We start from the raw sequence: 25,019 nt of genomic DNA, 5'->3' as shown, positions 1-25,019 counted from the left end.
TCTCCAATCCATCCACATCCTTCTTGAAGTGTGGGGCCCAAAACCGGACCCAGGCTCCAGGTGAGGCCTCACCACCACTGAACAGAGGGGAAGAATCAACTCCCTTTAGTCTGCAAGTGACCCTCCTGTTGATACAAACCAAAATGCCATTGGCACTTTTGGCAACAAGAGCGCACTGTTGGCTCATTATTCAGCTCGTTACATCTGTCTATATCCTTAGTCATTTTTACCACAAGAGCGCACTGTTGGCTCATTATTCACCTCGTTACATCTGTCTATATCCTTAGTCATTTTTACCAATTAAGCAGTTGGAGAGAGTAAGATTACATTACAAAGTAGACATTAGGACTGAAGTTCATATGCACTTAAGTGGTTTATGCACTTAACCAACATGTTACAATGAAAGCAAAGGCAAAGAAATTGAGATAAACATCATGTTATAATGTATACAGGTAGAATTATTAACTTATCCAGTATGCCTATAAAGCAGCACACCAATTACAAGAAAGGCCTTTCGAGAAGCATCCTATATGTATGCAAACTGGTTCAATCACGTTATTATTTTTGTAGTATAACAACTACACTGAACATGCTGCTGAGTAAAGAAAGCATTTTTGCCTCATAAAGTATCAGCTGTACATACTTGAAAATAGTTTATTGATCCATTTTTCAAAAGTCCCAAAAGTTAAACAACATCTTCCTAACCACCACTTTGTATAGGAGCACATGAGACACTAGTCTGTGTGGTTTCAGGGAAGGTCAGACAGAAAATTTGACACAGCTTCTTTGGCCTGAACTGTACTTTCAATTAGTAAATCAGCAGAAGGAAAGTCAGTTACTTCCACAGGGCCAACATTTCATACCTTTTTTAGACAAACTGGATCACGGACTGTGGGTAGTAAAACTTTTCCTCATTCATGATAAAAAGAATTTCCTTAACTTATTCTGCATCGATCAATCAATTCAACTTTTTGTTAAGTGATATATATGAATACCCAATTACCAAAAATGATGTCACACACACACTACTCACAGGAAGTGGAAAGATGAAAGCAAGGGAGATAAGGTTGAAAGCTGAGTTCTGTCTTTGGTTATGACAGTTAATGTAAAAACATTCCCTAAAATTTAAAAACCTACTATCTCTTGGTAAAAATGGGACTATAAATGTAAATAGGGAAATAGAGTTATATTTCAAAGCAAGTCCAGCTGTGGCTTTACATTGTAGATACAGTGAAGCTTTTGACATTTCATCACCAGTTTGGTAGAATTACCTTTGCAAAAAAAAGAAAGTGTGGGAAATAAGTCTATAAATGCTGTTACATTTCAGACTTGGTTGGGGCAAGGAAAAGAAGGGTCTTATAAATTTAAACTCTTCTCTTAGTCATAAAAGTTATAAACATAGACAAGAACTTTGCCCCTTCTCCCAATGTTATGTTCATCGACTTTTAGATAATGGTTCTCTTTTTCTTTTTTTTTTTTTAAGCACTCATTTAAAATCTGTAGATTCTAAAAATTACCTCACACCACTTTCAGCAAAATAGTCTTTATTATATACAGTTCAATCTAGCTTGCTATTCTTTGGGTTCAATACTTATGTATTTTGTTGTAAACATTCCAATTTGTGAACCCTCACTCCAAACTGGTTATATCAATAACTGAATCTATAGGATTAATATACATAATAATAGTGCATCTTGCTCTCAGTCTATTGTTATATTTATAATCTAGTCACAGTACTGACCACTTTAACCAATCTAGCTAACAATGTGCTAGTTGGAGCTTACTCTTCTTAAAAGATTTCAGGAATGGATTTAAAAGAAATTTAAGTTTGTGTAACCTTTACTCAAGAGAGCAGAGTTAAAGGGGGCAACTGCTACAACAGATGGCAATGAGAGAGATGGAATGTTATCAACGGCTTCTACAAGGGACAGAAGGAGAGAGGGTGGAATTTACTACATTTTGTCTGAGACTGTTTAACAGGAAGCCCTTCCTCCTTTTAATTGTTTTAATGAAGATAATGAAACAAAAACCTTTATATAAACAGTTTATTTACTCTAAACAGCAACACAGACAAAAACGCCATATAAACACAAAGGAAGTGATGCAGAATCAAGATGCTGGCTGACTTTGGATCTCAGAGGCTCTTAAGCAATAACAACCTAGTTTCTGAAAGATAGAAAAACAAATTAAGGGGAGGGAAGGGGGTGGAGGGCATGATTTTTTCATACAGCCAGCTAGAGGCTAAATATAGTTCTAAACATTTTAAAGCATGCCTGCATCAGATAGCAAAGTAACTAGAGATACTAGTGAATTTATAGAAGTATAAAAGTTTATAATTTTACAGCAGTTGAAATACTGACATCAATATTAAAATAAAAGCAAGTTTTACATAACAATCAAAAATACAAAAGACTGAAGGAAGAGACCCTGTATGAAAAAACTGGGGGCAATTCAGCGAATTTAGAACTGTATACAAGTGGCGAATATGGAAAATGGCACACATACAACCCCCTCCCCTAAGTGGATATTAATTGTACATAGCAACATTAGATTTTGCAAAAATTTTGTAAACAAGTTCTTGCCAAACCAATCCCTTCCTTTTTAAGATGCTGCATGACAGGTGCTTATGATGGCGCAAACTTCTTGGCTTGTGCTCGAACCCTCTTTTCATATTCCACTCTGTTTTGGCTGAAGAGTAAAACAAAAAAGAAAAGAAAGTAATTACTTTTCAGGGGTTAAAACACAGATATCAGATACAGCAGATGTCAATCTGCACAATGAGTTCTAGGAGTTCTTATGTATGAAACTACATTTTTCTGAAGGCAGGAGGTTAGACAGAGATGTTTCCCTACACACTCAGAGGAGCAGGGACTCGCAGAAACACAGTACACGGCAGAGAACTAGTCAGCGTACAGTTCACATACTTTGCTTCCTTGCCAAGAAGGAGGTGCTGGTTTACTGTGCTTCCCGCTCACAACGGGATTATTGTTTTTTTCAGAACCAGGAAACGCAAAAATGAAACTGTAAAAAAGTTCTACCAAAAAAGACCATCTGGTTGCCCTTTTTTAATGCTAACTTTCCCTTCCATGCGAGAAGAATCCTTGCTGGGTTTTTGGTTGGAGCTGTGTTGGTCTAAGGACACAGGCAGGCAAGGCTCTTTAGGTAGACGTGATATCTTTTATTAGATCAACTGAGTAGTTGGAAAAAAGTTCTTCGCAAGCTTTCAGGCGCAGTCATCCTTCTTCAGCCACAGGAAGTCTCTGGTCTTCCGAGACTCCAAGGAATGAGAGAAGCTAAAAGTGTGCCAGGATGTCAGTGAGAATTCTCTAAAAGAATCCTTGTTAACTTGAGGCCAGGAGAAAAACTTGATGAAAAAGGTAAAATTAAGGTGTTTAACGGTAAAGAATTTCAACAGAAGGGTGTCAGTACTAGCCTTTATCACTAGAAACCTACATCCAGGACTCAGAATTTCACCCTAGCCTCTATCTGACAATGCTTTGCACCACAGGGAAGTACTAAGGTCAGTACACGTGGCAAGCATCCTGAAGCTTGTTATTACAAAAGCAGGTGCTGCTTCTAGGTCAAGAGGAACAACAACTATGAGAACTGCCCTTAAAATCTTCTGCGAATGACCATACACGTTCTAAAGAGAAATGGCCAACCTGAGCAAGCAGGTGGCAGAATTCCAGAGCTGCTTTTTTGCCCCCACATTCGAAGGGTTAAATGAGAAAGATCTCTGCTACAGAGTAACAGCTCATGTGTCCAAAACTACACATTTCCTTTAAAAGGGTCATTTGGAATCCACTTTGATTAGAAGGGGGCATCAAATCTTACAACCTGGCAGTTTGGGTAAGACAGATCACTAGTATTTGGCCAAAAGGTTTGTTTGTTGCAGGAAAAAGGAAACAATTGTTTTGAGAAGTGGGACAAGACATGACCACAACTTTGTGGCCGCATCACACTGGTAGAGAGATGTTCAGCTCACGCTTGCTTAGCAAAACCGGCAGGCAGAAAATATGACATCTCATTAAGTTCTCTTCACACGCTGGAGTCATAATAGTTTTCTTCTAAAGCTTCCAAGATTGCACATGGAACAATTTAACTGAAGAGTTAAATGATGTGCTTTCTCCTCAAAATCTCACTATCTTTGCCGCCATAGAAGCCTGCCAGCTATCATCTCTTGCCTTAGCAGGTCTGTATAGGTGTGTGCTTGAACTTAGTTTCTCCCATCTAACAAGGAAAGACAGGACTATTCTAGTAATAGTGCTTAAAATGCCATTAGTCTTACAGAGCAACAGATCAGCAGTTAAGACAGTAAGTCACCAGTACAAATCTGAACAATTTATTTTCTCAAATACAAATATAATAGTTCAAGTTAAAAGACCAGTTTAAGCAGTATCACATCTTCCCATGTATTTATTTACCAGATCAAGTTGCAAATGCATGTGACCTCTTGCTCTCTGGGTAATTTCTCACAACACCAATTATTCATTAAGAGTAACAGTGACCTGGACTATCACCACGGTGCACACACGAGTCAGGCATCCTTTTAGCTACTCTGCAGCCTATGAAGATATGATACACTTGGTCAGTCTACTTTTAAGATACATTTCCATCTGATGAAATCCCTCTAGACACAGGAAGACTTGTGAGCTAGCATCCATGCACTTCGCTTTGAGTGTTCTGGGTTTTAATCTTGAGTAAAAAAAATCAAGTTTTGGCTTTACACGTACACGAGAGGTATTGCAATTCAGTAGGTGTCCCTTGTTCTGGAGATGACTACTGCTGGAACTGATGCAGTCATGAGGAAGGGAAAATTGAATGGATACAGCTGAAGAGCCTCTATACAGCTGTAGAAAACCTTTAACAAGCCCTGCTCCAGGTCTTCTATAGCCCAGTTCTATGCAAGAGACTTGTAAGAGAGTATACCAGTTCCTCACGGTTTTATTTTATTTTTGCTAAGAACTGAGTGCATAGAAACTACTACTTTCATCTCTTGTAACTAGGTTCTTAGCTGGAAACTTGATGCTTATTACGTAAATGTCAACAAGAGACTGCAGGAAAAAGGAGCTTGACTTATATATAAGCGTCCGGTTTTCCTTTTGTGGTGGTACGTGTCTAGAACCTGCCCTTTATAGTTCACTATGAATGGGGGGTAAGTTGGGGGTAGAGCTGGAACAAATATTTTAACATAGAATATCTTCCTCCAGATAGATTCCCCCCCTACAAAAACAATGGACTTGTATTTGCTCAAAGTTGGTATTACGAGCTCCAGTTGATGAGTAAAATTCAGATTCCCATTTGGTGGTATGATTTTAAAACAAATTTTACTCCATACGCATCGTCTCCCAACAGCTTACTTTTAAGTATAACCTGCCTCATATTCCTTTATCTTTAAAAGATCAAGGAATGCAGTCTAGACTCTGGCCTCGAGCTCCTGTCCCTAGCTGTACGCAGGATCTTCTCCCATCCTGTGCCGGCACTCACTGATAGTGAAGAATCTACTGAGGTTCTCTCAACTTTAAAGCACAGTCCTCCACCCTTATCTTTCCTTGATCCTGATGGCCCCATGACACTAACTCTGCCCTCTGGGGTCAGCAGATCCAAATGTTTTCAGAACTTGGCACTTTTCCATCATTACTGTCCAAGATCTGGGCGTTTTTTAACTTGGAATCCCACAGCTTTCATTTGAACCTTTATTTGCTCATTTCCAGCCTTGGTTACTGGGACTTTGCACCATTTAAGCCTATGCGAAATATAGACCCAAAGTTACTGCCATTATTTTTCCCTTCAAATATATTACCTATCTTTCAAGTCCTTCCAATGGCTCCCTTTATCACAAGCTCAAAACAGTTTTAAGCTCTCTAACTTAATCTTTCCTGGAGACCAAAATGTCCACAGAGCCTGCCACCAAATACCAGTTTGTCAAGTGGTAAACTACAACAGTACAAACAATTAGTATCCACAACTTGCTACCTTGTATTTCCTTTTCTTTGCCTCTACCATGGTTTCATTTAATTGCCATGCTTTGTCCTTATCCCAGACCGTCAGCTGTTTAGAAGCAGTAACTCTAGACATATCTATGCAACACCCTGCACAATGGGAACTTGATTCCTGACCGAGGCCACCGTGCTGTTATAACAGCAGCACAAGATAAGGGACCTTTAATATAAACCTTTACTTGAAGCTGCGGCATAAGCAAAACACCTCGGGAATTCAGGTCATCGAACAGACCAAGACATTACCGCCTAGGGGCTGATTCATATGCACGTGAAAAAAGTACTAACCAGTAAATTGTGTAAGCCTCTGCTTGAGCTGGGTCTTGAATATTTGGTTCATTTAGAAGTTCTTGTATTCCTAACAAGATCTGTTTGAGAGAAGGAGTACAAAGAGTCAGTTGTATAAAGTAATACTACGAAACATGCAATTCAGAACTTTTTATACAAAAGCATGATGAAGCATCCATATCACATCTTAAGTTCTCACAACATGACAAAGCAAGCAACGGTACATATGCCTGAAGTTTAAAACAGAAAAAGTTTATGACCTGTTTAATTGTGATTGCTGGCCTCCAATCCTTGTCCTCCTCTAAGATAGAGAGACACACTGTGCCTGAAGGATACACATTTGGATGGAATAACGGAGGTTCAAATTTACCTAAGACAGAAGACGGACGACAGTTCTTTATGTGAAAAAAACCTAAGATTCTTAGATCAATTCTTAAAGTCAAAATATTTAAAAAACTGGCATCTATTAATGGTGGACACTTTTCCCTATCACAGTCCCCTAGTGCAAAACACCCCCGTTACAGTGTTTGTTGGATTTCTGCAGTGCAGTTACTATTAGTTCTTCCTCACTTCTTGGATCAAAACATTAGAATTCACCCCAGGCGACTCTGGTCCCAGATGAACAAGACAGGTTGTCTAGGCTAGGATACAGAGACGTTCCGGTACGGACAGACAGTAGATATTAACATCAATAGGCACTGACATTTTGAAGGCAAAAAACAGGTCCCAAAACAAGTAGTGCTGCATGCACCAGCTCTCACACTGGAAGAGAATCTTCCCTGTTATTTCAAACATCTTCACAGAGTTCAGTTGTATACCTGCCTCTCTCTCTCTCTCTCTCTCTCTCTCCTCCTGCCATCCCCCCGCCGCCTTTTTTTTTTTTTTTTTTAAACACAAAAGAAACATGAATGAATTTGGTCCTAAAATCAAATTTTGTTTCTTTAATAGCCCCACAGTCTGTACTAGACTTAAATGCAAAGCAACAGATAACCTACCTTGAAGCAAAACACTAATAAGCCAACGCTGAATATACTTTTTTTCTGCACTGCACCATGGCTTTAAGCAAGATTTAACCTATAATAAAATTTATGGTTAACAAGTTGGTCAATTGACCAGTCAAATAATGTCAATTGACTGGTCAACTGGCCACTACAATTTGACCAAAGTCAAAAATTGTCAAATGTACTCTGAAGCCAAGAGTGCACTGGCATAGGTGGTGTTTTTTTAAATGCATCAGTATCATCTGTTAGCAAGGGCAGAAGCAAGGACTTCTTGCCCCTCAGTCCTGCACAGAGGCACACATTCTCCATTTAGAACTCCTCTCTCCTGAGCCACGTGCGGCTGCAGGAGCTACTCTCTGCTCAGGGAAGAACCAAAGCCAGCTGCATAAAAAAAGGTTCTCCTAATGGCCAGCTGCTATGAATGCAGGCATTTCCAAAAGCAACATGGTACTCCTGGGGAAGAATAATCAACAATAAAAATACAAAATGGGTGAGACCTGGCTGGATGGTAGCACTGCAGAGAAAGATCGAGGCATCTTGCTAGATCAGACTTGGTACAAGTCTGCAGTGAGATGCAGCTACACAAAACGTGAATGCCATTGGGGGACGCATCAACAGAAGCATTACGTACAAGATATAGGAGGTAACAGTGCCTCAACTTTCGTTCGGCCTCATCTAGAGTAGCGTGTGCAGTTTTGGGCTCCACATTCTAAAAAGGATCTGGAGAAGTTAGAAAGGGTCCAGAGGCAGGCAACAAGAAACGATAAAGCGCTTGGTAAGCAAGTCATACAAGGAGAGGTTGAAGGAAACGAACAAGTTCGGAGGCATTTAAGAGGAGACATGTCAGCAGCCTTCAAATACCTGAAGGTCTGCCATAAAGAAGGAGGAAAACATCTTTTCTCTCTTGCTGCTGAGAGTTGGACACAGACCACCAGCTTGAAGTTGTAGCCAAGCTGGTTTAGATTAGGTATCAGGAAAAACTTCTTCACTGTTAGAACAGTGGGGCAGTAGAATAGACTGCCTAGGGAAGCTGTAGACTCCACCACTGGAGGTGTTCAACAAGAGGTTGGACAGACATTAGTCAGGGATGATGTAGGAGTAGTTATGCTTACATTTTACTATGAGAATTTCCATGCTTCTGGGCTTTGCCGATTGCCACATAGGGTTGGGAGGGAATTTTTTCCCCTCCTGCTGCGATACGCGTTGTGGGGGTTTAAGCCTCCATCAGTATTGACTGCAGCCAAAGCTGAGGATTTTGACTGGGATGTGCTCATGCTCTTGCTGGGACTTAAACCTGGAGATTTCTGGCTCAAGGGCCTTTCCCCTCTGCTTACAGTCAGACCAATTGCCATATTTGGGGTCAGGAAGGAATTTTACCCCATGGTCAGACTGGTATGGACTGTGGGGGTTTTGCCTTCCTTTGTAGCAGGGTGTGGGATCCTTTTCCTTGGAATTCTCTAGCATATTTTAATGTCACATTTGCAGCAGTGTGACATTGGGGCCACTGTCCTCCTGCTGTACCTGTGGCAGATCAGGTTGTTAGGTCTCGTGGCTGTGTTAGGGATGACTACAGTTTTACTTCCGTTAGACAGTGGATTCGTGTAGGATGGTTTAGATAGGGATGAGCCTGCCTCAGGCAGGGGGCTGGACTCTAGAAGACCTCTGGGGGTCCCTTCTAGCCCTCTCTCTCTGATTCTATAAAATGTGACCAGCAAAATGCTTGAAGAGTTGGTCAGCTGCACACACAGAAACTAAATATAGCAACTATAAAAGACAAAAAGTCAATTTTTAAAACCGCTACGGGGTTTTTTTTCCTAACTGTTCAGTTTATCTTAGGGTTTCAGGATAAAAGCTATGAAAAAGAAGAACTGTTCAGTCTCATAAGCTAATAAAAATCTATACTCATCTAACACTGACAGTTATAAAAACTGAATTTTTTACAATGTAATTGTCTCGTTTCACAATTAATTATCTTACTTCATCTAAATTTTAAAAAAAGTATCTACCTGCTGCAGATTAGACATTCCTCTCTTCACTGTTATAATAAAGTAATGCTTAAAATACTTGACTGGTCAAATGGTCAACCCTAACAAGACCCAGCAGGAACGCAGGCCCCTCATACACTGGAACTCTTAATAGTCTGAAAGATTTCCACTTTGAAACAGAATTGCTTTAGTACCACATCTCTCAAATCAGCTGATGTTTTCTAGGATGTCCCATGTCAGCATTTGCAGATCAAAAGGCACACATCTCTTGTTATGTTATAAGCACTTGGCTGGAGACCTACCACATGACTCTGGCAAACAAAACCTACCTAAAGAGCTGAGAGCCACCATACATTTCAGAAGAGGCTAAAGAAATTGTACCATATAATGGTCTGCTCTAAAGAAATATTGCTCTCAGAAGAACTTAAGCCTTGGCATCAAAGAGAAGACTTCTACCTCAGAAGCTGCTTAAGGACACCAAGGAGCAACCTAATTTTTTAGAAACTTTATGCTAATTTAAAAACATATGTTCAGGTAATTGGCTGGGAGAATAGAAATCCATTGGCAGAGAAAAATCCATTACTTTGAAAGACTATTCCTTCAAGATTTCCTCAATTAGTAGATTACTGTTGTTTGGTTATCAAGTATTAAATAATTGCAGAAATTGTTATTATACAATCCCAAATACGCAACACGGCAACATCCCATCTCTCTAACAGTATATAGTTAAAAGTTACAATATGGTTTACATTTAAGTTACCTCTTTGAATGTTTCTGTTCTTTACAACAGGGGTGGGCAACCTGCAGCATGGGTGACAAGGGGCATGCACAGCCTGTGTGCATGCACAGCTGCGCAGCAGATCGGGGGGGCAGGCAGCAGAAAGCAGAGCAGCAGATCAGGCAGGGGAAGGAGATCAGAGTGGCACGGGGAGGGCACAGGGTTTAATTATGGCACGCAACTGAAAAGGTCAGCCCCCATGGCTTTACAACATAGGCGGGTTAACAGACGGAAGGATGCTAGTCTTTGAAATTGACTGACTTTTGAACGTTTCACTGAAGACAGAATAAAGAAAACTCTGAAGCTAAGTAGTCTACTTGGCTCAAGAACTGGTGCTAAAGATCTGTTCAATCTGAAGTTTTTGGAATAAAGCATTAGGCACTTAATTTGCTACATACACATGAACAGGGAGTCTGATTAACTCCAGTCCTGGTGATTTTCAGCCCTTTTCTACAAAATGCATTTGGTGCAATGTTCTGTCATCTGCCAAACCAAAGCCAAGGCTAGGCAATTCTCTTCTGAGAAATACCAAGTTTCAAATCTGAACTATTTTTACTGGCCCAAAGAAAGACAATGGTCTTTTTACAAGAATTTTCAGTCATCCTGAATTCAAATAGCCAAACAACTCATCTCAAATTTTCTTGAGAAACCAGCCACCAAAAAATAAATAAATTAAATCTTAAAGAACATACGACTGCATGTGGGGGAAAAAGAAAGGTTATACCATTTTTAAACTACAACAAGCCTCACTGAGAACCCAGATTTGTTTTGAAGGGTTACAAAATAATCACCCTATCATCAGTAGCCAGTAGCTAGATAGTTCACAGTACAGTCCCGAAACACTAACTGACCCAATACCATTTTATTAAAAACTTGTAATTATGCCGTTTTACTTACATTTGGGGGGCGAGGAAGGATAATCATCCTTGAAAAGCATCCGTAGCTTAAATAAGCCTCCTTCCCATGGTGTCTGTCAGAAAATTACAGTTGAAATATTTAGGTTACAGTATCATGCAAAGTATGCCAAGCATTTTTTAAAAAAAAGAGGGAAAGCTTTTAATTAAAAGGGGAGAGAAAGAGAAAGACGGAGAGAAAGAGAAGCCAGACTGTTCTGTGCAAGTCTTGCTAGTTCTTGGTCTTTTGCTTAACTCTTGTATCTACCTACTTGGCTTATTTTTAACACAACATTTCCTGAACCATAAGCTACTACTCTTTAGAAGTCCTATTCTCTAACCTTTAATGTGCTATATCTAGCGTTTTTACTGATTTCACATAAAAAAAGTCTTACAGTTCCCCAGATGACTTCCTACTACTACTCTGATATCAAAGAGGACATAACCCAACCTTAACTTAATGTTCATGCTTGAGTCAAAAAATGAAGCCACCATCTACCTGAGAGAGAATCCTCTCCCAACAAGATACTGCTACAACTGTGATTAGGGGGAAAGTGTTCATCTCAACAGTCTTAAACCCCACAGGTCTGCAAACACCTCCTTTATGCACAAGACATTTTCTAAAAGGTATCTTTGACTTCCTCCAACCAAAGAATAGGATTTATGATTTTTTCTAGGCTGCAAGACCCCCTTATTTCTTGGACACTTGGACAGTAGTGGTTAGGACATAAAACCTGAGGAGGTGCTTTAGTCTGCTATTATGGACAGCTCTCTTATTTTGTCAGACTGATGCGAGACTTAAATTAGCATCCAGTGTTTAAGTCTCTAAAAGTAATATGACTGAGGTATTCAAGTTTGAGAATTCATAGCAAGACCAACCAAATACTAATTTGATTACAAAAAAGTCAAGTAATTTATCCATGTGGCCAAGGATGGGGAGAGAGAGACTTCAGATTTTGGATACCAACAGCAAGGTTTTCTACTAAATCCATTGTTAATATATTTTATCATCGTCTAAAATTTGGTCAAGAAGTGACACAGCAAATTTTGTAAGTGACATGTATTTTGGTCCATGTGGACTAGAGGAGTGAAAGACTTCAGAGAGCCAAGCAAGGTAGGTGAACAGATAATGAATGGCAAATGGACAACACAATGGTAACAGAAGTTCAGTGTCAATTAAATCTGGAGCAATAAACTCTTATTCTCCAGTGTGCAAATGGCTCTTACACCTTATAAGATTCTAATGAACTGTACCGAATCAGGAAAGGGACCACTATATCACTGTCAAAAAATCCAGGATAACCTCTACTTGATGTGTAACCTTAGTCAAAAAATGCAAGTAAGATCAGCAGCTGCATAGATAACTCTTACCAAAAATATGCTTTAGAGGAGGCACAGAGAAATATGATGAAAATGAGCAAAAACAAAAAGAAATGTCTCATAAAAAGAGAGACTGGAATTGCACGTACTTGAGGTGTACACAAAGGGAGCACAAAGGAGTTAAATGAAGGTGGCAGTAGTTTCTGCTCTACCTGCATTACAGAAATGTCAAATTGATGGAGAGGAAATTCTGTTTCCTCACAACATATAAACAGGCTGCAGGATCTTGGGCCATGAGGCACAGATGTCAAAATTTTTAGCCAGATTCCAGAAGGATCTGGCTATTCAAGAGGCACAAAAACCTCCATGGTTTTAATTAATAACAGTTTTAAAAAAAGCAATCTTCATGCTTTAAGGTTAAGCCAAATATTTGACCTTTATAGACCATGATGATGAAATCCCAACGTGGAAGGACAGACTATTCCTTGGCTGCCTTCTACGAGGATCAAACATTCACCACATCAGACACAGACTAGGTATTGAGATGAACCCTAGGTCTGCTGCAGCATGGGACTGGAAGAGAAGAACTGCCATGTGGTTTCAAAGAAGTTGGAGTTAGGTTAAAACAGGAAACATCAGTTAAGCTTTATTTAATACACCACACTCCACAGTTGTTTGCTTTTTTCTCTCTGACAACAGCTTAACACCGATCCCCCACGCTGACAATTAAATTGATAGTAAGAGTCTTACCCCTTTCTTTCCTGGAATAGCACATTCCCAATTCATGAGATTCATTGTGCCATCTGGATTTTTTGTGGGTACTGCAACAAATCCCTACATTAAAACAAAAAACCAAGCAGAGTGAGACTTCAGAGATGCATTTAACATACCTGAACAGTGCAATCACTATACATACACCAACTTGGCTACAGCTTCTTTATGCAATAGAGGAATAGGTTTCAGCAGCTACTTTACAGTTGGGAAAGGTGATCACCATAAAAATCCAAATTCAGTACAGATGCAGAAGCATTAGGGAGTTCTACTGTACTTACGAAGGGATGGTCTTTTCTCCAAGCTTTCCTCTCCTGTGCAAGTCTGCTGAGGGCTATCCCAGACATATTCAAAGTCCCTCTAAAATACAAATAACCATTGGTAAGATTAACACAACCCCTTAAATTAGTTTTGCAATGCTATGAAACATTTCACACATCTCTCACATTTGCTTTTTACTATTCGGTTGACTGGCACATCACTTTTTTAGTCTCCATCTACCGCACGGTATCTTAGAAACAGAGCATCTAATCTTCAAGTGTGTACTAAGCGTCTGTCTACACTGGGACATTTAACAGTACAATGTTTTGCAATGCTAGCAAGGATCCCCATGTTGACAATCCCCTAGTTTATTGACTTTGGTCAGTTCTTAAATACTAGCCCCATCTTGTGTTTTTTATTTGCATTACATTATACACGATTAAAACAGAATTCACCAGCAGCTTAGCAACAGCAACACTACAATGCTTATGATAAGTGCTCAGGAATACTAAGGACTTAAATTTTGCAATACTAAACATTATACTTCTCTGCTCTAACACACCAGGACAACATAGCATTCTCCTTTGTGTTGCTGATGCTGGATACAAGACTTCCCTACCAAGAAGCAGGAAAATGACAGTCAACTTTAGTCAGCCTGTAGGTTCCTACTAGAGACACAAATTATCCTGTGCGGGAAAGACACAGACCTGAAAAACTTATTAGAATCACTTCAGTTTCACTAAGGTAGCTAGAGCAACCACTAGGTAAAAAAAAAAAAGACAAACTTAGGTTTGAGTGTGGACCAAAAGAGGAAGAGGCAGGCAGGGAGACACTGTTGGCTCCTGCCATCATTTCAGTCCACTGGATTTCAGGACAAAGCTTGGTCCTGTTTTCTAGAGGCTGTACTGACCAATGGAAAGAGAAGGATGCCGAATCTCTGCTGACCATCTAGGCCAGTAATTCTTAGCCTGGGTGCCATGGCACTCTGGGATGCTTTGAGATCCTTTCAAGGGTGCCACACAGTGTCAGCACTATCAGGTGTGCAAACGATTCACAAGATAAACCCAGAGATTTCAAACAGGAAGCAACAGCATCAAAAGATGCTGTCACACCTAATGAACTGGGACTGGGCTCCCAAAAGCTTATGCATCTCTGATTTAGTCAGTCTGTAAGTGCATCTCTATCTTGCCTTCTGCTCGACTTCAGACTAACACAGCTAACTACCTCTCAAAAACACTATACTGTGGTGGTCCTTCTGAGTTCTTTGCAACAAAAGAGTTGCTCTATTCTTTTTCTGCTGTGAAAACCAAGAGCTGGCATTTTTCGGGGGGGGAGCAGCAATTCTGGGGTACGAGAGTCTAAAAAGGTTGAGAACAGTAGGAGTGTCTACACAAAATACTACTGTCCAGCAGTTACTGTGCAGTTATTTAGTAATTGATTATACAAGTACTAAATAACTGCACAGTAACTGCCTTTATAGCAATGCTACTGTGCAGTAGCCTAATAATACTATGCGGTAGCGTATTAGTAGTGTTGGTGCTGACATGCTACTGCACAGTATTATTCAGCTACTGCACAGCGAGCGTCTCGTGTAGATGCGCCCAGTACCGAGGGCATTGGAGCAGGAGGATGTGTGGAGGGAGGGTCATCATTACAGACTGCAGCAAAAACCTCCAGACCAGAAGAAAAACAAAGAATCCTCATCATGAGGGAAATGGATCGAGAATGGGAAGGAAAGCACTCTGACAAAAATGCTTTTCCTTTTTTCTTCCATCTTGCAACAACAACAGGAGGAAAAAGTGAATTATTTAAAACAGTAATGTGGGTACCAGCACACTCAGGAGCTTTTCAAACAGGCAGTCACAAAAAGCCCCTAAGACCTTCCCCCTACTTGAAGAGTCAGACCAACATGTCTCCATTCCATTTATAAATATGAAAGTTCCCACGTGTGAGGATCAAAGCTCTCCTTTTAAAGGATAAAACAGACATGAATTAAAACACCCAGATCAATACTGTAAAAATCAGCATGAATGTTTTAGCTTGCTTGTCTTATTGCTGCAAAGCATTTAATGCTGCTTTATACAAATATGCATTTACAGATTTACATTGGAACCAACTGTTTATGCTACCTTACCATATTTGTAGTTAGCTATGGTACACAGAAGCCAGGCAGAGAGACTGGGATAGGGCAAATATACAGACCAATAATTCAGCTTCTATAATTCTGTGATTGGTCTGGAATATCATACACTAACCAGCCATACCGACTACAGGCAGTGTGCACACGCACCTTACAGTCTAACTTGCTGGTTCCCAACCTTTTTAGACTCGAGGCACTCCTTGGAAAATGCCAGTTCTTAGTTTTCCCTCAATTTTGACTGCAAGAAGGTAATAGAGCAATTCTTCTGTTGCAAAGACAGACCACAACAGGTCACAATGTTTTTAACACCCTGCTTCCTATTTGAAATCTGAGTTTATCATTATGTTTGCAACCCTAGCAGTGCTAACATTGCATGGTACTCCATGGCACCCTTGCAAGGATCTGACGGCATCCCAGGGTGCCATAGCACCGTGGTTGAGAATCACTGGTCTACTCGATTAAGAGATGTGTAAGCTTTCATAAGCAAGAGTTCATTTCAGCAGATGGCTTGAAAGGACACGCACAGAGCAAACTGTGTCCTTCTACAGCACCTGATGAAGTGAGCTCTTACTCTTGAAAGCTCATGCACCTGTAAATCACTTTCTGGCAGTGGTCAGCAATCTGTGGCCCCTGGGCTGGATCTGTGGCCACTTCCCGCGCCACTGCAGGGATGAAGACTGGCTGTGGCAGGGTCCTAGTGCCCACCTGGCCACCTCCAACCCAGGGTGGGTCATTCCACCCCACAGCTAAAAACGTTTGCTCACCCACATCTAGAAGGTGCATCCACACTCAACTTCAGACTACCATGGCTAACTATCTCTCTATACTGATTAAAGTTAGGTAAGTAAGAAAAGGATATTTGGATTTCACAATGCCAGAATATTTGCAGATTACCAGACACTGTACGTGCCATTAACCATCTGTAGCAAAACTGGATTTAATAGAAAATAAACACAAGACACTTTGATACTAATACTTATTTCAAAATATTCTCACTGTATCAAATTATAAAATAATTAATTTCATTTAGTGAACCAAGGTCAGCCCCAGCAGAATAAAGATAAATATGCAGTAAACCCTACCATCATCATAATATACTCAGTATTTCATCCTCAGTTTCTCCCTACCTGTTGCCAATCACAGCATGAGACAACAGATCTGTTAAAGCAATTGATGGTCCTCTGGGCTACACTGCAACCATCGGTTAAAAAACCATGAAAATCAGTTATGCTTATGGCTTGATACAGTATCCCTAAGTTTCAAAGGCAAAAAAAAGGTAACAGCTACTCCTAAGAAAAATATTAAGGGTCAAGTTTTGTTTGCGAATGCACAAATGCAAATTCCACAAGATTAACGAACAGTTATATCAGAGCAAATTTAATTAACCCATGCATTCTGTGACCCGCGTGGTACCAAAAAACCACCAACAAACGGCGTTTTCCAAAAAGTGACATGCTGCACCTTCATCTTCTATTTCATTACGGTAAAATTTTGTACTTCTTTTTCTAGCCTTCCTGCCTGCTCCAGCAGGTATGCACCCTGCTATGGACTAACAAGCCTGTGATTTTCTTATTATACAGCATAAAGTTCCCCTCATAGTTCAGTAGAAGGCATTAGATTCAGCTTAACACATCCATCAGAGTTCAAGTTAAACTATTCCCAAAGTGACCTGCAGACAGTGAAGTATTTTTTGTTTCCAACGTAAAAGAGACTATATGCAGGACTACCATCTGCATTAATGGTTTTATACACTTATACTTCAAGAGCAAGTTGAACTAAAATTTTTAAAAGGACCATAACACTATTACATAAATATTTTTCCTCTCATCTAATAAAGTTGATTTCCTACTTCTACCCACTCTCCACTCAATGTAAAATGGACATAGTTAGCTTCACTAATATGAGCGGGAAAATTAAGGAAACATTTTTAAAAGCTGTCACTGCTAAATATTACTATGATTTTTATATATTTCAAAACAAATAATCATAGTCATTAGATAGCACAACATTTTCACCAGCTTATTTCATTCAGCAAGTTAGTTTAGTAGGCAAGGAGAATATTTTAAAAAAGAAGAGTAACTTTAGACTTAAATTCCATTTTCAGAATTACTTAGAAATCTTTTAATTTCTTACTAGAGCCATACAAATGGATAACATTGGACTAGTCACATGATAATTAGTATATAAATCCAAAAATCACAAGATCTTTCACGTTATGAATTTATTTTCAAAATTTGTTCTTTTATAATTTAACTTGCATCTATCATCTGAGCTCAAGCTTGAAGACCTGGATATGGATTTCACAGCATACATATAGTGTCTGAGTTAACTGACTGTACAATAGAAACTAAAATGTTATCCCTGAAATTAAAAAAAAATACAGAATTGGACACTATAATACAAACCTAAATACAACATTTAATTGATTTTCAGAGCCTTTTTCTAAGGCTTATGACTTTCCAAGCAACTAGCCAGGAAAGAGGCTTGAAACAAAAGATTTGACAAAGAAAGAGATGTCAATGGAAAAAACCCCTTAAGAACCCCCCACCCCAAGAATTGGCCAAACATGATTTTAGCCAAGCTCACATTTCCTCTGCACCGAAGCGTAAACAACCCGAGCGGCAATGTGAAGAATCACGGTCTTGGTCTAGAGGGTAAGGTACAAGTCAGGTCTGCTTGGACTAAATTTCGTTCCCAGAAATGCCACAGGCTTCCTGGGTAAGTAACCACGGGCAAATCACTTCAAGCGACTCAACCTAGACCTGGACCAGGTTACAGACTCTCACATTTTCGGAGGCTCCCCCTAGCTGAAGAAACGTTTCTAGGTTCTCTCTCAATGTCAAGAGTTTTGAAAAGCTTCCCTTGAAGTGTTTACGCTGCAGGTTCCAAACACGAGGCCCTGGGTACGATCAACACTCCCATTCCCCAGATGTATGTGCTGCCTGTATTTTTCTTTCTGGACAGACAGTTGCAGATACAGACTTTACAGACAGCCAGTTTAACTTTCTTCTAGTAATGTAACTTGTAAGTAATACAATTCAAAGCTGGCCGCTTCATTTTAGTGTCTGCTTATTCACCTGTGGAAGTGGGAGATCACACACCTTGCAACATGTGCAGCCATGCAAAATGAACTGTGAACACATCAAAATCCTCAGGCAGAAAGTACCACGGACTTCTTATGGGCACTGACAGAAGATCTCTATTAACTTTAACCCTTTCTCATTCCAGACTCAGAAGCAAACCAAGAACCCCAGGGAAGATCTCAATGCTTCTGCTCTGGTACCCTGCCTGCTGGCACGCAGCAGCGTCTAACCACGCTGTGTGACAGAGCGTGAATGTAAACACCGCTTTCTTCCTCAGCGTGCTCAGAAGCACGGGTACGTTCTGCACGCTGCTGCGAGCTCGGCCCTCCGCAGCTCTTCCGATCGCTGGCGAAGAGTCCTCGTACGGATTATACCCCAGGTTCCACTCACTCCTAAAAACCAAATGCAAATATCTAAAGCTCGCCATATCCTGCAGAATCATTATTCTAATAATTCTTCTACGAGGACACAAACACCTGCTACTAAGGGAGAAGCCCTAGGTCATACGGGGCCAACAAGTGGCACGCGACAGACGGGGGGGAGCAGAAAACAGAGCAGCAGGTGGGGTGAGGACAGGGAGCGGAGCAGTACTCTGGGAGGTTTCATTTGTGGCACATCCACCAAAAAGGCTGGCCCCGCTGGGCCAGGTCACCATCGTTCGGAGGGGAAACAAGTTAGCCAGGCCTTCGGCAGCGTCCGGCCACGCCTGCTGCTGAGGCCAGCCCCGCCGGGCGAGACCGGAGAACGGAGGACCGTGCTCGAGCCCCCGTTCCAGCCCGTCCTTCCCGCTTCTCCCTTACCCCGCTCCCACAAACGGCGCCGCGCTCCTTCCCTGCCGCTCGGCTCCGACCGCGGTCCTCGCGCCTCCCTTTCGCTTCGCCTCTCGCTCCGCCCGCGCGGCGGCTCCAGGAGCCAAACTATGCGTTTAAATCTGGAGCAACGACTCCCGCCGGCTCGCCCTTACGTAAAGAACGGCGCTTTCCTTCCTAAACGTGGTCGTCCGCCGCCCCCGAGCGCGGGGCCTCCCCCGCCTCGGCAAACACCTCCAGCCCGGCCGCACCCGCGTCCCGGCCCCCGGGAGCCCCGGCTGCGCGCGGGCGGGCGGGCCCGGCCCCGGCCCCAGCCCCAAGCCAGCGCCGGGGCCGCCCCTCGTGCCGCACGGGGCCGGGCCGGCGGGAAGTTTGCTGCGGCCCCGCACAGCGCCCCGCGCCGGGCCTCGGCGCCGCCCGCGCCTGGGGCAGGGCCCGCGGCCTCCCCGCGCCGGGGGCCGGGGCCGGGGCCGGGGGAGGCCGCGCGGGCCGGGGAGGGGGCCGGGGAGAGGCAGGGGGCGGCCCGGCTGCCGGCACCGCGGCCCGCCCCGGCCGGAGCCGCCCCGCGGGGCCCGGAGGAGCCGGCGCGGCCGCCCTTCCCCCGGCCCGGTCCGGCCCTTCCCTTCCCCCGCCGCCCGGCCGGGCCTCACCGTGAGCGGCCGCAGCACCCGCGCGTGTCCCGGATTGAGGCGGCGGCGAGTGACCCGGATGTTCCCGGCCGCTCCCCCCCTTTGTCTCTGCTCCGGACTTTCCCTCCCTCCTGCTCGGCGCGGAGCGCGGCGGCGCGGCGTGTCCCTCCGCCCGACCCGTCCGTCCCGCTGCGCCGGCGCGCTCTGACCCTCGCCCCGACCCGTCCGCCACGCCGGCCGCCCCCGCAGCACGTAAGACCCGCAGGTGGCCAGGTTAGTGCCCGAGGCGCGCGGCGCTCCCGCAAGTCTCGGCTGCCCGGCCCGGCCCGGCTAACTCCGCTGCGCTCCGCAGCGCGCTCCGCTCTGCTCCGCTCTGCTCTGCTCAGCCCGCGGCCCTACCGGCCTTTTCCTGCAGGCACCGAGGTGGCCACCTGCGGCCTCAGGCTCTTAGGACCCCGGCCGGGGCGGCGGTGTGAGGGCTCGGAGGTGGCGCCGCTCGCCCTGGCCTCCGCCCGTCGTGCGGGCAGCCCTGCCCTGCCCTGCCCTGCCCTGCCCTGCCCTGGCCTGGCGCGCGCGAGGACGAGTCCGCGGCCGCAGGGAGGGGCCGAGCGGACTCCGGGCGGGGGGCGGGCCGGAGAGGCCGGGGCTCGCGGAGACCAGGCGGCCCCGGGGCGGGGGCCGCTGCCCGCGCGCGTGTCGTGTCCGGGGGGCGCAGCCCGGGAAGAGCCCGCCCTCGCCGCGGCCCGCTCCCGGGTGGGGGGCGCTGTCCAGGGCCCGGCCCGCGGAGCCGCGCCAACCGCTGCAGCGTCCCGCCCGGCAGCGCCGCCCGCCCCCGCCCCGCGCTCCCCTGCGGCGCGGCGCGGCGCGGCGCGGCGGTCCCGGCTCTGGAGTGGGCCTGGGCCCGCGCCGCCCCGGGGCGCCCGGCAGGGAGGTGTCCCCGGCACCCCGGGGCTGCCCGCCACGGCGAGGGTGAGGGCGAGGCCGGCGCGGGGGACGCGCTCGCCTGCGGCACGAGGGAGGCGGGCGTCGCGGACGCGGCCCAGCCCGACGGGGCGAGCACGTGCCGCTGGCATCGCGGCACTGCGGCCCCGGGCACCCGCAGCCCTGGCGGGAGGCGCCGAGCTGCGCGGGTCCCGCTCCTCGCAGCGGGGGGGCTGCGGCCAGCTGTCCTTGTGGGCGTCTGACCGCTTAACGTCGCGTTGGGTCTGGCCCGCGTTGGGAGAGACGCTGCCCCTGCGCGGCGCGACGGCCGTGCCCTGCCCTGCCCTGCCCTGCCCTGCCCTGCGTCATCGGCCTCTTGCCAGCGTACCGGGCAAATCAACGGCTTAGATTTTTTTTAAAGCCTATTAAAGAGCCGTAGAAAAGCAGGGCTGGACGGGGGCTCGGAGGTCGCGCGTCCGATCCCCTGCTCGAGAGAGGATCCCTCCTGACAAACCGACCTGGTTAGGCGTTCCTCGAACCTGCTCCGAGACGGCGAGGGGTGGAGGTCCCCGCGCCGGTCCACGCGTGACCACCCTCGCAAGGAAACGCTGCTAACTAACGCGTAGCGTAAATGTCTGTGGCTGCAATTTGAGACCGTTCTTTGTCCCGTCTCCTGTGCCCACAGAGACTAACCCTCCTCTAACTTCCCTTCAGGTATCTGAAGACTTATCGAATCCCTCTCAGCCTTCCCTACACGAAACGCTCCCGGTTCTTTCAGCTTTTCTTCCTAAATCCAGATTCCCAGATCTCTCATAATTTTTGTGGCTGTCCATAAAAGTCTAATCTGTCCACATGTCTCCGTGCGATGCTCAGACCTGGACGGAGTATGTCGGACAAGGCTTCACCAGCGCTGTCAAGGGTGCGAGAATCCCGTCCCTTAATTTGTATTTAAATAATATTCATTCAGTACATACTTTCTGTCCAAGTTTAAGGACAGTTTAAACACCTGAACTAGGGAAGTCACTGGCCAAGTGCCTGCGTGGTATTAATGCAGCCCAGGACGTGGGGCTCCTTGGTTTGGTTTGGTTTGGTCTGCAGCAAGACTCATTTTCAACTTACGGTTCACTGTAGCCCCGGGGTTCGTCCCTGCAGCCTGACCACGCGTTCCCGTTCCCAGCCTGTGCTTGTACCTGTGATTGCTCCTTCCTACCTTTAGGACTTCTGCGCTTGTCCTTATTGAATTTCATTCAACTCATTTTGGACCAGCTTGTCAAGATCATTCTGGATCAGGGGTGGGCAGTTACTTTGGCTGGGCCTACTTAATGAGGTTTGATGAGCTGTTGAGGGTTGCGCACATCACAGTCAAAACATCTACTGTAATGTGTTTGAATAGTTCGAAATAAAGTCCTACTCTTATATGTGGGGGCAGCGCTCGTGCGCTAGGTCCTGGGAGCTGACCGGCCGTGGGGGAGGAAGGGGGAGCGGGATGCATGCAGCAGAATTCATGCGGGCAGCGCAGGTTCAGGTGTGGCTCATCCCACCCCACCCCACCCCGTCCACAGCGCTCCACATGGGGCCAAGCCCACCAGACAGCACCGCCTGAGCCCCGGCCGGCACAGCTGCCCAGCGGGGCTGCTCTTACAGCTGCCCAGGTACCACTCAGCTCCCCTGCCTCCTCCTGCGCCTCTCTGGGCAGCAGTAGTGCGGGGAAGCCGTAAGGACCCGTGCTGGGAGCCGGGTGCCCAGACAGGCCAGGGAGAAGCTGCGGCCAGGCAGCTCCTGCCCCAGTGTGCAGGGCTCCGGCTCCTGGATGCCTCCCACCCGTTCAGCTGCCCACAGGTGTTCATTACACTGGGAGGGCAGGATGGGTGGAAGGCAGCCAAGAGCTGGACCCGGAGCCCTACACGCTGGGTATCTGCTGCCTGGCACACGTCCCCACGGCTTCCCCATGCTGCCTGCTGCCCCGAGTGGCACAGGGGGCAGGAGGAGGAAGAGCCACTGGAGGCAGGGGTAACTAGCAGTACCTGGGCAAGTGTGACAGCAGCCCCGCTGGGAAGCTGTGTGCCCTGGCTGGGGCGGGGTGGTGCTGTCTGGTGGGCCTGGTGCAGGAGCAGAGCAGACTCGGCCCCATGCAGCGTGCTGCAGGGGCGGCTGCAGGCTGACAGTCAGTTGCTGGGCGTCTGCTCGTGGCCAGGTCCAGTCAGTTGGCAGGCTGCATCCAGCTTGCAGGCCATGTCTTGCTCACCCGTTCTGGATCCTAGCCTCACCCTCCAGTGTCTGCACCTCCGTCCAACTTGGCATCATCTGCAAATTTGCTAAATGTGCACTCAGTCCCATCCTCCAAAAGTTCAGGAAGCTATTCAACAGCGCTGGACCCAGGGCAGATCCCGGGGAACCCATTCGATGCCTCCTTCCAACTACACATTGAGCTACTGGTGACTACACTTGCAGCATGATAATCCAACTAGTTATGTATCTACCTTACAGCACTTTCATCTAATCTGCATTTCCTTAGCTCACTGAGGACCGTGTAAGAGAAGGCATCAAAAGCTCACTCCAATACAATCCAGCTGATGTTTACAAGTAGGAACAAAAAGTGCTTGGTAGCTGCAGGTGGTGATCAAATTACACCCTGCAGCCCGGGCATGGACTCTGCCCTCCTGTGAGTGACAGTGCAGATAGTCCGGACACTTGCATGGAAACATCAAATTCTTTCTTAAGATCCATTCAGTGCAATTTGCATCACTTGTACTTCGCCACAGCAAGATTCAAAGCTTAATTAAACATTGCAAAGATTCTCCCTTGATACTTACTCTCCCTACATTTTACTTACATGCTTTATGTTATGGGAACAGTTCAGTACTTCGTATAATCTGTAGCTATATTGAGCGGTTGCTATGGCCAGTACCCATGGTTTGTGCTTGGGTGGTTCAATTTAAAATCAAAAGGCTCGAATTGGAAGTTTAGTCAGTAAGCAAGAAGTTTTGGTTTAAATAATTCATTGGCTATGGTTCTGAATGTGTACGCTAGTTGTTTTCCTAAGGGAAGTTTCACATTTGCTGATAATCATTAAGACGTGTAGGTATTCAGCTAAAAATAGACTAGGAAGGATGTTCCAAATTAGTGTAAATCAGGATATACTCAATGTGCTTTGAAGCAGTTATATAGCTTTAAAACATTTTTTGGATTCTCAATGTTTATATTTTATGTCAGGAAAACGGTATATGACATTTCCTATTTAGTTTTTACTTGCCATGTGTAGAGATTTGGATTCAATTAAATGCAGAAAACTAGCATTTCATTTTTTTTTATTAGTTAAAACTACATTAAATATGCTGGATACAGAAGAAAAAGAGTTTATCAAAACATGTTTTGCATTTAAAAGTACCTGATTTATTCAACCAAGGAAGTATTGGATAGTATAGATAGTGAACTGAACGGACTGTTCTGGTGATTACGTCCTAGGTTTTAGAACTAGTTGGTCTGTTTATTCATAGATTGAAAGAAGAAAAGTCTTACCTGCTTTTTAACTTCCAATTCTTGACCTGAATAATCTAATAATTGAATTGGACTAAACTGAGTAAACTGAAATGAAGAAACATTTTCTCTTTGCCTCCGGAAGAGTTGTCGAAAGAGTGGTTTTTATCATTTCGATAAACTTTTGTTTCTAGGTGCTTAGCCAGTGCCTTCCCCAGATCAGTGGTTTAAACTGGCCATAAAACTTGGGCAGCAAATATGTACTGAACGAATATTTATTATTTAAAGTTATTTGATTTGATTACAGTAAATCTCATTTGTGATATTGTTTGTTGCTTTTAAAATGGGTCTAAAGAAAAATGTAATTAAACTGAGCTAAAAACCCCATTTTTCATCCGTGTTTATTTCTGGCCCCTGCTTTCCCAGCTACCCAGCAGCTCTGGCTGGAACGGTGGTTTCTAATAGTGCGCCTATGAGGGAAATTGCACCAGTGGACTGGTTAGTGCCAAACATCATTTAGGCAGTGAATAAAACAGGAGTCTCCTAGTTCTCCACGGAATATTTAGAGCGTGTCTACAGCCATTACCGAGCACGGCTCGAGGCAGTGCAGAGCCTGTTTCCCTAAACAAGCCAACCCACCCACTGTCAGTGCTTTGGATCATGG

General features: G+C 44.8%; 1 protein-coding gene and 1 long non-coding RNA gene across 4 annotated transcripts; one reads left to right on the top strand and one right to left on the bottom strand.

Moving 5' to 3' along the window:
* Nucleotides 1-2,030: 2,030 nt before the first annotated feature.
* UBE2I (ubiquitin conjugating enzyme E2 I) lies at nucleotides 2,031-20,121 on the bottom strand. Of its 3 annotated transcripts, none has more exons than XM_014597376.3 (7): nucleotides 19,979-20,121; nucleotides 13,317-13,395; nucleotides 13,015-13,098; nucleotides 10,949-11,021; nucleotides 6,548-6,657; nucleotides 6,288-6,367; nucleotides 2,031-2,688 (listed from the first exon to the last, which is right to left on the bottom strand). In XM_014597376.3, the coding sequence occupies exons 2-7, from the start codon at nucleotides 13,380-13,382 to the stop codon at nucleotides 2,625-2,627; spliced, it is 477 nt and encodes a 158-aa protein (XP_014452862.1). In that variant the 5' UTR covers nucleotides 13,383-13,395; nucleotides 19,979-20,121; the 3' UTR covers nucleotides 2,031-2,624. The 3 variants fall into 3 exon arrangements, with proteins under 3 accessions (XP_014452862.1, XP_059572775.1, XP_019355948.1); XM_059716792.1 differs by lacking the exon at nucleotides 19,979-20,121 and adding an exon at nucleotides 19,484-19,572; XM_019500403.2 differs by lacking the exon at nucleotides 19,979-20,121 and adding an exon at nucleotides 18,538-18,660.
* Nucleotides 20,112-24,742, top strand: LOC132244663 (uncharacterized). Its single transcript, XR_009456366.1, has 2 exons — nucleotides 20,112-20,230; nucleotides 21,593-24,742. It is a non-coding gene; the product is annotated as an uncharacterized LOC132244663 (long non-coding RNA).
* The last annotated feature ends 277 nt before the right edge of the window (nucleotides 24,743-25,019 follow it).

The sequence above is a fragment of the Alligator mississippiensis genome, chromosome 13 (assembly GCF_030867095.1).
Source record: "Alligator mississippiensis isolate rAllMis1 chromosome 13, rAllMis1, whole genome shotgun sequence".
In the NCBI taxonomy this organism is placed as follows: domain Eukaryota; kingdom Metazoa; phylum Chordata; order Crocodylia; family Alligatoridae; genus Alligator; species Alligator mississippiensis.
This window is presented reverse-complemented; position numbering and strand designations above follow the sequence as displayed.

Coding starts and splice junctions, on each gene's coding strand:
- UBE2I (XM_019500403.2), bottom strand. CDS start 18,557: ATGGCTGCACATGTTGCAAG. Junction 13,099..13,316: donor GGAGAAAAGACCATCCCTTC/GTAAGTACAGTA, acceptor GTTTTAATGTAG/GGATTTGTTGCAGTACCCAC. Junction 6,368..6,547: donor CAGCAATCACAATTAAACAG/GTCATAAACTTT, acceptor TCTCTCAAACAG/ATCTTGTTAGGAATACAAGA.